General features: G+C 31.6%; 1 protein-coding gene across 3 annotated transcripts in view; it reads right to left on the bottom strand.

Annotated features, from left to right (window-relative positions):
* LOC106470625 (catenin alpha-like) overlaps positions 1-14,662 on the bottom strand; it is a 54,790-nt gene that overhangs the window by 14,670 nt on the left and 25,458 nt on the right. For all 3 annotated transcript variants that reach the window (XM_022399252.1, XM_022399254.1, XM_022399253.1), the window contains exons 9-13: positions 11,326-11,559; positions 10,800-10,892; positions 8,899-9,055; positions 3,301-3,501; positions 2,705-2,856 (exon numbers count right to left, since the gene is read on the bottom strand). In XM_022399252.1, coding sequence (XP_022254960.1) covers positions 2,705-2,856; positions 3,301-3,501; positions 8,899-9,055; positions 10,800-10,892; positions 11,326-11,559 — 837 coding nt within the window. The remainder of the gene's footprint in view (positions 1-2,704; positions 2,857-3,300; positions 3,502-8,898; positions 9,056-10,799; positions 10,893-11,325; positions 11,560-14,662) is intronic.

A 14,662-nucleotide genomic window follows, 5' to 3' on the forward strand; every position in this document is an offset into this window, starting at 1 on the left:
GAGTTGGCGTGGGTGGTGATGACTAGCTGCTTTCCCTCTAGTCTTACACTGCTAAATTAGGGACGGCTAGAGCAGATAGCCTTCATGTAGCTTTGCGCGAAATTCAAAAACAAGCTTTACTTCAATGATTCTCCTTAAATACTTCAAAATTATTTAATTTGAAACAATGACAGCAGTCAACTCAGTTCATCTTATTAGAAGCACTACAAGTAATCATACCTATCACTTGCTCAATAAAATTTTTTTCTCTCATCTCCTTCCTTATTCAGGGATGCTAACATCCTAAAATTATGGAAACGTACTGTACCACAAACCTTGGCCAGTCTTGAAGTGTTTTGATTATCACAGTAATAAGAACAAAAGGTCATTGTTATGCAACTGTTGTTAATTTCCTTAGTCATTACTGTGCATATAAATACACACATTTACATTTCTTTCATATGGTTTAGAGCTCTTTGTTGTGGTTAACCTTATGAGTGCAGGCTTGGTTATTTTGACTAACCATATAACCATTAAACTCTAAATATGGTAAGTGTATCTTCCTGAAATTTGGCAGGCTTATAGTAGTCATTAAAAGTCTGTTCATACAAAAAATTTGGTTTTGTAATAAAGTACTTTTTTACTATAGATTTGTTTGTGAATTTATCAAGTCAGTCTGAATCTGACGAGTCTGAGTGTAAGGTGATTTTTATGCTAAAAATAAAACTATTTTTTTAATCTTACAGTTTTCATATTTCATATGCATAACCTCTAATACCTCCAGCTGTTCCAGTATAACTTTGTTATTTTCTCTAGCCTAACATTATCTGTAATAAAATCAGCAATGTAGTGTAAAATGAAAAGCTAAAAATATGAAATAAATCTAAATTTTATTTTATTTTTCTGGAAGGAATACATATTGTAACAAACAATTACACACTACTTATTCTTACAGTCAAAGACAACAGACCTTTTCAAATGTGGGTTCATTTAGTTTTATTGCTATAAAGCTGCTACTTGATAGTCTTACAGTACAGCAAAAGCCATTTACCACAGTTGGACAGATTTATGTATAAACAAACAACAGAATTACTGACACACCTCATGATGTGCATGTGCTAGAATATTGACTATCACAAGAATTTTTTTTTTCATTTTTCTTATCTAACCTGATAAGTTTCTAATTTTTAAATTTTATTTACTTTTAGAACAATAGATTAAAAATAAACATAAATAACAAGAAATGTAGTACTTATATCTGGTCTCTGGATTTTTACTGCTGGTAGTAAAAACCACCATAGGCCTACTTTTTTGTAACAATTTTGGTGGTCTAAAATATTAATTATTATTTCACATATGCAATTTAGAATGCAAAATGTTATCACACAAAAACAATAGAATGTCTTAAAACTACTATAATTTAACTAGATTTCTAACTAAGCTATAAATAGGTTAAAATAATTCTATTTGCTGGTTGAGCCAAACACCACAAAAATACAAACATTGAAACTGAGGTTAAATATTTTTTAAACTGGTGCCTAAGTGAACTAGCCTACTAACAAATTTGATAAAGAACACCTTGCACTTTCAATTGGTTATAAATAATCAAATGGCAAGTATTGAAGAGAATTATTGATATTTTTTGAAAGATGGGATGAGATAGTGGCATGGCATGCGAGTTGATTTTTTTTGTTTTTGCTTATATCTTAGTTAAGCAAAAGCTTTGAGGCTATAAGTTTACATTATGGCTTAGCAATATCTATAGTATAAGTGTAATTGGTGGCATGCTCAGAAGAGCATACAGGGACAGAAAGAAAATCTAAAATAGGCAATTTAAAGCAACAAAGTGTCATATGATACAGAGGAGTAAAGATTGAGAATTTATTTAAGTATTTCTTTTTGAAAAAGAATTTAAAACTTATATATAATATTAAACTCTTAATTACAAACTATGTTTTGATGATAAGTTTATTGACATACATTGATAATAAATCTCTTTCATCAAATTTTGAATGTAGTACTGTAAGAAGGTTGTGGCATGTGTACTTTGATTCATCCTTGCTCATAGGATTAAAAAACAAAGTTTACATCTTTGATGATGATGCAGCAATTGCTTTAGTAATGTGGCCTTTAGTGTTTGTGTGTTTCACAATATCATCTCCACCTAAGAAAAACCTTAAAACCTAATTGGCAAAGCTGACACTAAGAAAGATGTTTGGTTTTGTAATTATTGGGAGCTCCTTGCTGTATTTTTTATTAAACTTTTGTTGATTTTGATACCATTTAGGTTTATTTCTTGAATCTGGAGGTGTAACTTAAATCAGTGTTCATTACTAAATGAATGTGTAAGACAGTATTAATCAAAAGCCCACCAAGCTTACTTGGTGGGCTTTTGATGAAAATTGTACCAGAAATAGTTGGTTATTTTACAAGAAACACTATTGGCTATATTAATTATGTTTAAAAACTTCGGAAAATAATTTTTTCTGGAAAAGTATTCTTGTAAAATATATCTTATTTCCATATGTATAAAATAGACTACAAAAAATTTACTGTTTAATAAAACAAATTAGAAATAAAAAGCCTGTTTTTGAAAATTTTAATTTTTGAAGGATAAATAATTAACAGAATTGTAAATTATTGTGTATACATACTAGTGTTGTACTTTAAGTGCTATATCATAATCAGCACAATCAGAACAACTAAATATACCACAAACACATACCCTGTTCATCAACACAGCTCTTCTTATTTCTCTGACTCCATCATAAACAAGCCGTGAGGCATCAATAAACTCATTTTCATCCACTTCCTTTTGTGGACTGCTGCTCAAGGCTTCAACTGCTATTTCAACCCTCTGGGCAAAATTGGGCATAACTATGATCAAATTTAACTAATTATTAAAATATGTATCCACTGTTATTGAATATATAACTAACATCTTGTCAATTTCTGAAACTACTTTTGCATTTTTCTTTTAGACTTAATAATAATATAAACAAAAAAAAAAATATAAAACTATGATGCATTTAACATACAAAATTACTAATGATAATAAAAGGAATAAAACAACTTCTACAACCGTCAATCAATCAATCAACTGAGAACTGGTTTTATATCAAATAGTGTCAACAGAAAAATTTATTAGTAACAATGTTTTTCACTTTTTAAACAATTATTTCATTTAAATTTTATTTTAAAATTTTTACTGCCATTTTACCAAAAAAACGTTTGTACTATTTAAAATATTTATATTTTCATTTTCTAGTCAATTGCTTAAACTTGCAGACAGCTCTTTGTGACAAAATAATTTCATATTACCTTGGTCTCTTAACACAGCTACAGCCTCTAAAACTCGTTCAGTGTAAATGCCAGTCTCATAATTATCCATCTCTGCTGACACCACATTACACACACGAGCCGATCGTCCTCTAATGGCTCCAGAAGTTTGATCTAATGTGTTAGGATCTCCCTCCTGTAAAGCTAACACACACTTGTTCACATCCTCTAAGATGTGATTATCTGGAATCAGGAAGAAAAAGAAGAAGCAATTACATTCCAGAATGAATTTGTTAGAGCATTCTCAAACTATATATATTTAAAATATCATATACAAACTGATTACAGTATTCTGACATTGATTAATCAGTGTTGGATTTTACTAATCAGTCTTTTAAAAATAAATTAAAATATATCAGAATTTCAGTTTCTCCAGAGATAGCGCAGCATCTCATAGTCAGTGTCATCGGGTCTGACTGATGTACTGCCAGACTGATGAAGAGCAAGCTTAAGTACCACCAGTGTAAATGGGTGATTATAATCATAGGGACAATCAGCCTGAAAGGAAAGGGGTGATCACTCAGCCTGAGATTTGATGGCCAAGAAAGTTGGAGAAGAGACAGAAGTGCTGGAAAGATAAGCAAAGCTCTCCCTGCAAGAATTAATGATACATCAGCAACTTCCTGGTCAATGGAGAGCAAGATAGAAAGAGGATGGGAAGTATACTTCCCATTGACATTCTAAACCTTATCTCAGATAACTTTGGAACTGGAGGTGAACTTAATCCAAGAATCTTTCTGGCTTTAACGTTTGACCTGTCGAGTATGGACACAGGCCTGCTGGAAAGCAATGCATTTGGAAAGAGTGGAAGGTATCCCAGGCCCATTTTTGAGCTTTCTGTGCCTGCTGGCAGGCAAGGGACCACCATGAATGAACATACGGTGGAAAAATTGTTGAGGTTTTGGGGATATAATGAGCAGCTGCTTGAATTATACAATCAGTTACTTCCTCCATGCAGTCATTAATAAATGGAAGACTACCAACAGCAGGATCTAGTTCCAAAAAAGTGGTGAAGGCGAGCCCATCAGTATGCTCCAATTTCCACCGTGGCACTCGAGTCGGATGGCATCAACCATGGCCAGTCTCCCTCAAAACGATGGGAAAATGATCACTGTCAACCCTCCAAGAAAAATGAAAAAGAAGTGAAAGAACAGACAAATAAAGCAATAGCTGTAATAGACTGACTAGGTGTATGAAAATAGGTTAAAGAACCAGTAATGAAAAGAGAAAGGTTGTAATCTGAGAGCATATGCTCCACAGAACAACCCGTCCCATCAATATCAGTACCACCCTAAAAAGGGAGACAGCAACTGTTCTATGAGAGCATAAAGGTCCAATTGATCGTAAGTCTCTCCTGAGGACAGGTAGAGGGAACAATCAGTGATGGTACAACCCACAGAGATACAGATGGCTACAGCCTCCAAGGGTGTATCGAGTGGCACAGACAAGGTGGGTATGTGCTGGTCAATCAGCAGTGCCACACCTCCATGAACTCGTCCAACACACAACCTGTCATTCTGGTATAAAGAAAGATTATTCACCAACTTTGGAGAGCCAGCAAGTCCCTCTAATCCCTTCTGAATAAAAATGGGAGACATTTGCTCTAAAGGTTTGTCTGATAAAGAACGTATGATGAAAAAACTAGGTACAGGTGGAGAATGGGGTGAAGACTGTTGTTCAGAGTCTTTCAAGTGTGGTTGCTTTCCTATCAACATGTTTTTTGTTTTTGTTTTTTGGTGTCACTGTGTGCAGAGTCAGTACAAAATAGAAAAACTTCAGTGCCCACTGACCCCACCCACCATGGAGTCCTACAAGGGGGTGCACTATAATGCTATAGCAGAGCAGTGTTTTTGGGCACTATACCAAAACACCAGTGTCAGAAATAATATCCACAACACTCTTTGAGAACGTCTAACACTGGTACTTGATTTACCCTAGCCCAACATGACCAGCCAATTGGCCCTGGGGGAGCCACTCCAAGACCACCTGTTTACAGGAATTCAAGGCCAAAGTGGTGTGTTAAAGTGCAACTGACATAAACTGATCCATAAATGACATCCCTCAAACACCAGAAACCTCTCCTTCATGAGATGCCACATATGGCAAACACGTGGGTGTATGTTCAGATCCCAGAGGAGGTAAACTGAAAATACATAACCTTCCCTGGAAAGTCAACTCACCATGTAAAGGAATCCACCTCAAGTTGTTATGAAATGCAATATGTGCTGCATGTGAACTGTCATTTTTTCCAAAGTTTGAGAAAGTAAGTAGGAAAAAGTCACGTTTTATTAAAAGACAGAGAGAGAAAGTAATGGACACATAAATAATAAGTGTAGACAAGTGCAGCAAGCTAAATGCTATGCTACTGATTCTAAAACATTGTTTGGAATTCTTATGTATTTGCTAACCCAAGCTACACTAGATATGTGACATAATAGACAACATTGAAAATACTAGTAATGAGCATTTGGTGTTCATGTATTGATAAAGGGGACATTAATGTAAATGTTACCTAGTGAGGAATTCTATGCAAGTTCAACTTCAACTGTAATTAAATGACTAATGAGATGAGGTATCCAGATGGATCTGATCCCTAATTTTCTATGTAACATAATACATGAATTTATTACTAAGCTATCAGTATACATAATTTGTTTCAGGATGCTAGGAGGTGTTTTTACACAAATAAAGCATACAGGTCAATAATATTAAGCCATGCCCAATTTTAGCATTGTGAGTCTGTAAACTTACCACTGAGCCACTGGGGGACTGCACATGCAAAGGTGAATTAATATTCTTGCACAATTAAGTGCAGGTCATCCATGGTTCATCCATTCAGGGTGTTTCTATGAGTCAGTATTAGTCTACCTCATTTAAGTGTTGAAGATAAATTAATTCAAAAATACAGTAGCAGCTACTTTTACAATAAACAAGTTCTTATTTTAATAGCTACAAGCAAAGAGTTAGATTCAAAAAGACAGCTGATATCAAAAGTTACAAACTAGTAATGGTGAGGACAAGTTATTAGGTGGCATTAAATTAGTTTTTTTTTTAGTACAATGGGGGTGGATGAAATATTAATAAAAGGATATTTATTTACTTTGGCTTTGATGATTTTATTAGCAGTGCTCCAGCCATTTTTCTTCTGTTAATGCCTTTTTCTCTTCATATGATTTCAACATTGTTTTCAATGATAATATGTTTTGTTTCTTTAAGATGTTCCAAAACATGTGAGAGTCCTTAAAGTGCAAGTCTGAGGTTCATTCCTCTTCCAGTTTCTCCAATATAAAAATGTTTACATGAATTGCAATTGAATTTGTAGATGACTATAGTTTTTATTTTAGTGGGGTAATGGTTAGTAATAATGCATTGAAGAGAAAGTTTGTTACCCAAACAGGACCCCTAAAAATCAGCAAAATAAACTTATTATATTCAAAATAATATCACTGCATAACAATGTTCAATTTGATTTTTTAATCAGAACTAGATAAGAACATGCACCACATCAAATAATAATTTTTTATTTACTGTTCTATATTTATAAAAAAATAAGTTTAAGAACTTATTTGTAAATAGTTACAATGTATTATAACTGAAACATGATTGTATTTTACAAAATACTAGTCCACTAAAACAAAGCCAGGACAGGTCACTTTGTAAAGACTAAAGGTCAGTTTTATGTTCTTGGATATGGTAATGTAAGTGCACGTTCACTGCGTCATTGTAACTTCTGTATTGTTAGCTAGGGACAGCTGAAAGGTCAAAATAATAAATATATAATGTTATGAGGTTTAAGCTATTTAGTCTAAACATTTATGTTTTCATGTTATAATCTGTAGTCATTCTTGAACGAAAAAGGCATAATTTATATTTATTTCCTACTTTTGTACTGTGGTTACAATATCAGTCAAATCGGCCAAATCCGTACAGAGATTTGTTACTGAAAATAACAGATAAAATATAAAGTTTTTTCTAAAGAAACGTTTGATAACTATCTGGACATTATAAATATTTTGCATTTGTGAAATTTGAAATGTATCTTAGAAAATAAAGAAAGCTAAATTAACTGTATGTATCTAGTTATTAATTAAATTCAAATGCTACTTAACAGAAGAACCACTGTACAACAGTGTGAGAATGTGAAATAACTTTCTATTTTATTCATATATTTTTTTTGTTTTGCATAAATTTGTTAAAAGAGCAATGTGTCTAGTAAAACGTTATACTTTTCCTAGGAGTTAAGATATTTTAGTTGCAATACTCCATATATAAATTTACATTACCAATTATATAGAAGATTGAGTAATTTATAACAATTTTGAAGATGCAAAATCAGCAAATCACATGATAATGACAGCCAATACAAACTTATGGTGAAGTGGAATATACAAGAACTACATTTCAACACTGATGCCACTAAGAACTTTTGAGAAAGGTATATAAAATACCTTTCTGATGCAAAATATTCATACACTTTGATCGTAGAGATGTATTCATATTGGGGATTTAGATCTTCTAAGACAGGGGTATCCCTTGTACTTAATAACATTAAAAAATAAATGAATATGGATCAACTTGGGGCACCAGCCAGGACAGCCATGGTAAGCAAACTGCAGCATCAAACACAAAGGTCAGAGGCAAAATATGCCAATGTGTCCCAGCATACAGTGTGCAACATAATCAAGATGAATCTCTTTCTGGAAAAGTGACACAAGTCACATGTATACAAGTTGCTCTCAAATGATATTCAGGAAAGGAAGACCAACTGAAGAAAGAAAATGGTATATAAGGTGACACTCAACAAAGTGCATATGTACCTTGATAACTGTAACATGTTTTGTATCATTTTCTACTGATCAATGAGTGAAAAAATTTCCAGTAGTAGTATAGTGCATGTTGCAAAACGTTTTCAAAGGAATTTATGATCATCACTAGATATTGCATCAGGGAATAAAAAAGTGAATACAAAAGTCAGGGTGATTACTATGAAATCAATGTTCTGAGCTCTTTTATTACATAGAAATACTGGCTTTGCATGAAAACAAGGCCAAAAGGTCAAACCTAAAATAGCTTTAAAGCATTCAGTTATTACTGAAGTATGGTTATAAATTCTAGTAATAGTTCATGTATATCTACAACCAGACATATAGACGCTTGTACATTTAGAATGACTGAAATAATGATTAATATGTATTTATTACTTTATAGATTTAATAGATATTTGTTGCTACTTTATTAACGTTTTTATGCTTATACTGTGAGGTAAAAACAGCTGCTGCTATGATTTTGTCTGGTTTATGAGCTCGTTGCTGTCCTAATTCAGGATCTTTTTTTAATAAATTCTTGAAAATGTTAAAAAAGATAGTGAGGATGGTTGCCCCAGGGCCTGTGCTGGCTCTCAACGTTCCTGTCTACAACTCAGATAGAATCCTGGTAGTTGCACATAAGTTTACACTTTGAACACTTAACTATTCATTGTACATAAACAATATGTACTTTCAAGTTGAATCAGTAAAATATAAATCAATAATAATGCAGGTGCTTCCAGTAAAAAGAGAAAGAAAGCTTATACAGGCTAACCTGAAACAGCTAAAAAGTCATCTATTGTAGTAATATCATCAACAGCTTCAGTCAAAATGCAAACATGATTTTCCCAAGCATCCTTAAAGGCATCCATATTTTCTTGGGCAACCTTGGAGCATGGACGGGCAGCCAAAATCTGAGCTGCATTAATTACCTTTTGGAAGTAAAAAACACAATAATAATTAAGAGATCAGCAACACAGTAATGTATTTTGTGTAAAAAGAAAAATTCTACTTAAATAAAGCTTAACAACAATAATGAAAATACTATCAAATTCTCATGCAGAGATTTAATACACAGTTATATTGATCAAAGTTTATTCATTTAATTGTGTATGATGACTTCATAATGAAGAATAATAAATTACTAGTTATGAGAAGCCAAATAAATTTCTGATTAAAGATCATTTAATCAATGATTTTTATTGGAACTTAAAGAGAAAAATTTAAAAGTAATAATTAATTAGTCTTGTGTTCTAAATATTTTGTATTTTGCATCTTTATGTGATAAATTAACATATTTAATATTAATACAAGCTAAACATAAAATTGGTTTCAAACTTTTTTCTATATGTGAAAATGGATTATAATAAAATGTACAAATGTGTTTCTTGCCTTCTTTTTTCAATTTAATTAAAGAACTGCAAAGTTTCCTAAGATTGTTTACTCAAAAAATTAAAAATGAATAAATACTGCTCTGGCAGTGTAGAACATATCAGTTTTAGATATTTGTGCAAAACTACACAAGGCTGTCTGAGCTAGCTGTCCTTTTTCAACTGATAGACTAGATGAAACATCGTTAGTCAACAGCATCTACTGCTAAATCTTGACTTTCTCTAATCAAAGTAACTTTTAACTGTCATTCTCATAATGCACCCATAGCCTCTGAGTATAGTACGTATTTTTGAAGCAACAGTACATGAATCATGGAATAAAGTTCTTTACATTTTTTGGTAGAGCTTTGTATAAAGATAGATTGTGTTTCTTCCTTTATTTAAAAACAATATTCATTTAATATCAGCATAAGACGAAATGTATCATTCAAAGAAGTGAAAATTTTTTCAGAGTAACTTTACGTTTTTAATCCATTTAAAAAATACAGATTCAATATATATATATTACTAGCATTCATATCACCAATATTAGTTAATGAGTTGACAAAAACAGTTTTTAAGTTGAAATAAGTCAGGAAAAAAATCTTCATAATTAACTTACTTTTCGACGATTTTATACAAAGCAACATGAGAACCCATGAGTAAAAGGCATAGAATTATTACAATATTTCATTCACACTACATCAACCATAACCAATACTGACCATGCCTTTCACCCAAACCTGGGTCTCATCAGGCCTGATGGGATATGTCAGACGTAGTAGTGATCCATGTGCTACATATGTGTGCATGCATGCATGTATATATATGTGTGTGTGTGTGTGTGTACCACCAAATTTCATGAACAATTGTCATAGTGTGAGTCAGATTAAACAAGAATTGTAATTATTATCAATTTTATTTAAGTTACTAACAAATCAGACTTTTGGGGTAAGATTTAACAACAAAACATAATTTACTTTTTCTGAATAAACTTTAAAAAAAGTACTTTTACTAATACTTAAAAACAAAATTAAAAATGGCATCTAAGTATATACATTGATTACAATTTGGTTTCATCATACTTATTAGCATTAAATCAAACAGTTCTACGTTCTAAAGGCATTTTATCAGGTAATGTGAAGATACAAGGCAGGTGAACATAGCAAGGATAAGCAACCATTCATAAAGAAAGATGAAATTCCTTGTAAAACAGTAATGCATAGTGCAATTAAAATTAGGTTGTTCTAAGAACTGAAATCACAGAGTAGTTTAACAAGGCAAATTTTGCAAACCTACTACTCACCTGAGAACACATACTCTCTATTTGCGAAGCAGCATACCAGACCATCTTGACACCTTCTTCATTACTGGACATAGAACATGCAAGCTTGGCCACCTTTGATACAAAAATAAACAACTTATGTTTCTCTTTCTTTTTATATTCAAATTACTGTACTGTAAATATTACATACATTCACCTTCAAAAGGATAAAACCTGAAAACACAAAGAAATGTTTAAAATCTCCTAAATGAAAATTAAAAATGCTCATTATTCAGCTAGAATGCTGAACCAATTAATTATTTTTTCCTTTCAGCTATTCAACCTATTTCTTTTGGGTTTTTGTTATATTATTGTGGTGGCACTATCACTTTTTTCAATGTTTCAAAATGTGAAACTTAAATCCTATTTTTTTTAATGAAACTAACTATAACTGAACACTTGAACTGTTTTATATTTTACTTTTCCTCACTTGTTATGAAGAAATGTAAACCCAGTAATATTTCAACAAAGGTGATGAGAATAATAAGCAGGTGACTGTCAGACTCACCTCCACCAGCTTGTTGGCGTGTTCATTGAACACCTGTGAATAGTCTTGAACTTCATGCTCATTACCTGCTCTTGCTGCCTCAATCAAAACAAAAAGAGGGACATTTGTTTCCAGAAATGAATCAGAAACATGGTCAACAACAGCCTTGCGCAATTGTCGACGGAGGTCCCTTGTTTTTCTGTTCATGTGATCCAAGGCTTTGTCCAAGTCTTCAGAAGGCTCCTTCTTTCCAACCTATTTATTTAATTCAATTAAATATTACATGCAACAAAAGTAGAACAGCAGGAATTCAACATATTATTTACAACACTTATAAATTTAAAAAGAAAAAAACAGTAACAAAGCACAATTGTAACCAATTACTTGAAATAGATGCATTTTAATAGAAAAATAAATCACATTACTGTAGATTACATTAAAAAATATTATAAACTGAACACTTTATAAATTAACTGTTATTATCAAATTATATTCTGTATAGGTTATATATTCCAGTTCAACCTTCCCTCACCAAATGGAGATTTATGGTCTAGTTTTTAAATCCAATAAATTTAATATCACTTAATTTTTTCTTTGATTGTTTTTTAATAGCATATGATGTCATATCAAAAAAATTGTTTTACTAACATAAGGCTCTTACAACCAAGATTTTATTTATTGGGCTTGTGAGTAAACTTTTCTGCTATCTATGAAATGCATATACAATTTTCTTGCTCAGAAAATAAATTTGGCCTTACTTAAAAGGTAACTGATAATCTAAATAAAAGAAGGACCAGTATCAGAGTTAGTATTGCATTGAAATACACCAAAAAATGAAATTTCTTGACACAATTTCATATCATTGAGGTTAACAGAAACAAAATAGTGGGTGTTTACATTTTGCCCAAAGAGAGTGCTGTTCTACACATAAAAAGTAACCAAAGGTATCCCCAGATGAAATAAAATTTGTTAACTCTCTCAACATGTGCTAGGTCATTTTGCTTGACTTTGCAACCACCAGGTAACTATGAAAGTATCCATACTATAACATTTAATGAGGTATGTGCATCTTCACAAAATTTGGCAAGCTTTTAGTAAACATTACAAATCTTTGGCAGACACAAAGTCAGAGTTCTTTAATTAACTATTTTCAGTAAAGACTTGTACATGAATACATAGAGTCAGAGTGTTGACTGCTCTGAATACAAAGAGATTTTCATATTAGGATTAAAAATACTTTTCTTCATCTTAAAACTTTCAAATTTCATTTGTGTAACATCTAAAACCTCTTTTCGTATCTTATATTTTATGTTATTTTATTCTGCCCTAACACTGTATACAAGCTCAGTCCATTTGAGTAACCTTGTAACCACCATAAAAATACATGAAATAAATCTAAATTACCCTTTTTTTCTCTGTAGAATGACTGCATATTGTTACAGACAATTATTTTTTATTGTTATGAACAAAGCTAATACAATAGAAATTTCCCAGTCATTTACATTTATTGCTTTACTGCTACTAATATCAGTGCCAAAGCAAATTATTACAGAGGGGAAGCCTTCTGTAAATATAGCATCGAGTTACCAATATGCTTGCTCAAATTATATATTTTTTCATTTTAACTTTGCTTATCTGACCCAATAAGTTTCTAATTTTTACATTTTAGTTACTTTTATAGCAATAAATAAAAAAAAGACATTCAAAACAAGAAACTTAGTACTTATGTGTGGGTTTTCTACTTAAAATGTTTTCCTTACATGGTCAAAGTGATTTTGCAAACTATGAAATTGACACAGAACAGTGCTAAACTAACTGCAAGAATGAGCTAACCTCAAGCATTAAATTAAAATCTTCTCTTTTTTTGGTTATAAATAATCCAATAGCAAATGTCAGAGAAATTTACTCACATTTTTATAAAGATAGCATGGGCTGGGAGGGGCATGGCATGAGAGTTCCAGTTTATAGCATATAGCTTATTAACCCCTTCGCAACAGGCTCGGTATAAAATACAAGAGTTTGTATACACATTTCCACACGTTCAATATTTATACCATAACATTTAATGCTGTATGTGTATCTTCACAATATTTGGTAGAATTTTAATAATGATTTCAAGTGTTTTGTACACAAAAAATCAGATTTTTTAAGCAATTATTTGTACTAAAGATTTGTTTGTGAAAATATCAAGCCTGTTTCGTTAATAGTCCAAGTTTGAAGTGATTTTCATGTCATGATTAATAAAACTATTCTTTGTCCCCAAAACCTCGGATATTATTTTTGTAATCTCTAAAACCTCCTGAATACATTTCAAACATTTTCAGTAAAATTTTATATTTTGTCTGTTATTTTCTCTACCCTAACTATACAGGGTCTTACCTTGTAAGTACCATAAAAAATTTGGAAATATATATAAATTATGTTTCTTTTGTTCTAGAATGACTACAGATTATAACACAAAAACACAAATGTTTAGTCTAAATAGCTTAAGTCTCATAACATTATACATTTATATATATATTTATTATTTTTATTATATTGATCTTCCAGCCATGCCTGGCTAACAATACAGAAGTTACAATGACACAGTGCACGTGCACTCACGTTACTACATCCAAGAATATAAAACTGACCTTTAGTCTTTACAAAGTGACCTGTCTTGGCTGTGTTTTAGTGAACTAGTATTTTGTAAAATACAATCACGTTTCAGTTATAATACATTATATATCTATGCACATTGTTACTATTTACAAATAAGTTCTTAAACTTATTTTTGTTAAAACATAGAACAATAAATAAAGAATTATCTCTTCTAGTTACGACCTTTGTACTCGTTTGGTGTTTGTTGTAGGTTGCTAAGCCTTACGAAATTTCCCACATGATGGATGTGAAAAGAAATTTTTTTTAAGTTTTATATATACACATAGTTGAATAACTAAAAAATCATAAATTACTATATCAATACCACCAAATTCTGCTATAATTTATCAAGCTTAGTAACTAAGCTGTATTTCAGTAGAATAAAATATGGAATTTTGAGCAGACTAAAGACACAACCTACCTCCTTAAAATTTTGTTTCAAAAGAATGAGATGGCATCCTAACACTTGAAAATGGCTGAGAAAGCCACTAAGGGGAAATTCTGAGCTTTTGATTGGTTATTCACATGTCATATACACAAGTAAGTGTATACAAGAGACCGTTTCTAAAAATAGAAAGAGGTGAGCAGGTCCACTGTGTTTGATTCAGTACATAAGCAATATCTCAGCAAATAGAAAAGATAGTAGGTTCTTATTTTATCTTCTAGCTTGATAATATCAGTACTTTGAGTTTCTAATTCATACGAAACTATAGACCTT

The sequence above is a fragment of the Limulus polyphemus genome, unplaced genomic scaffold (assembly GCF_000517525.1).
Source record: "Limulus polyphemus unplaced genomic scaffold, Limulus_polyphemus-2.1.2 Scaffold4124, whole genome shotgun sequence".
Lineage (NCBI taxonomy): Eukaryota > Metazoa > Arthropoda > Merostomata > Xiphosura > Limulidae > Limulus > Limulus polyphemus.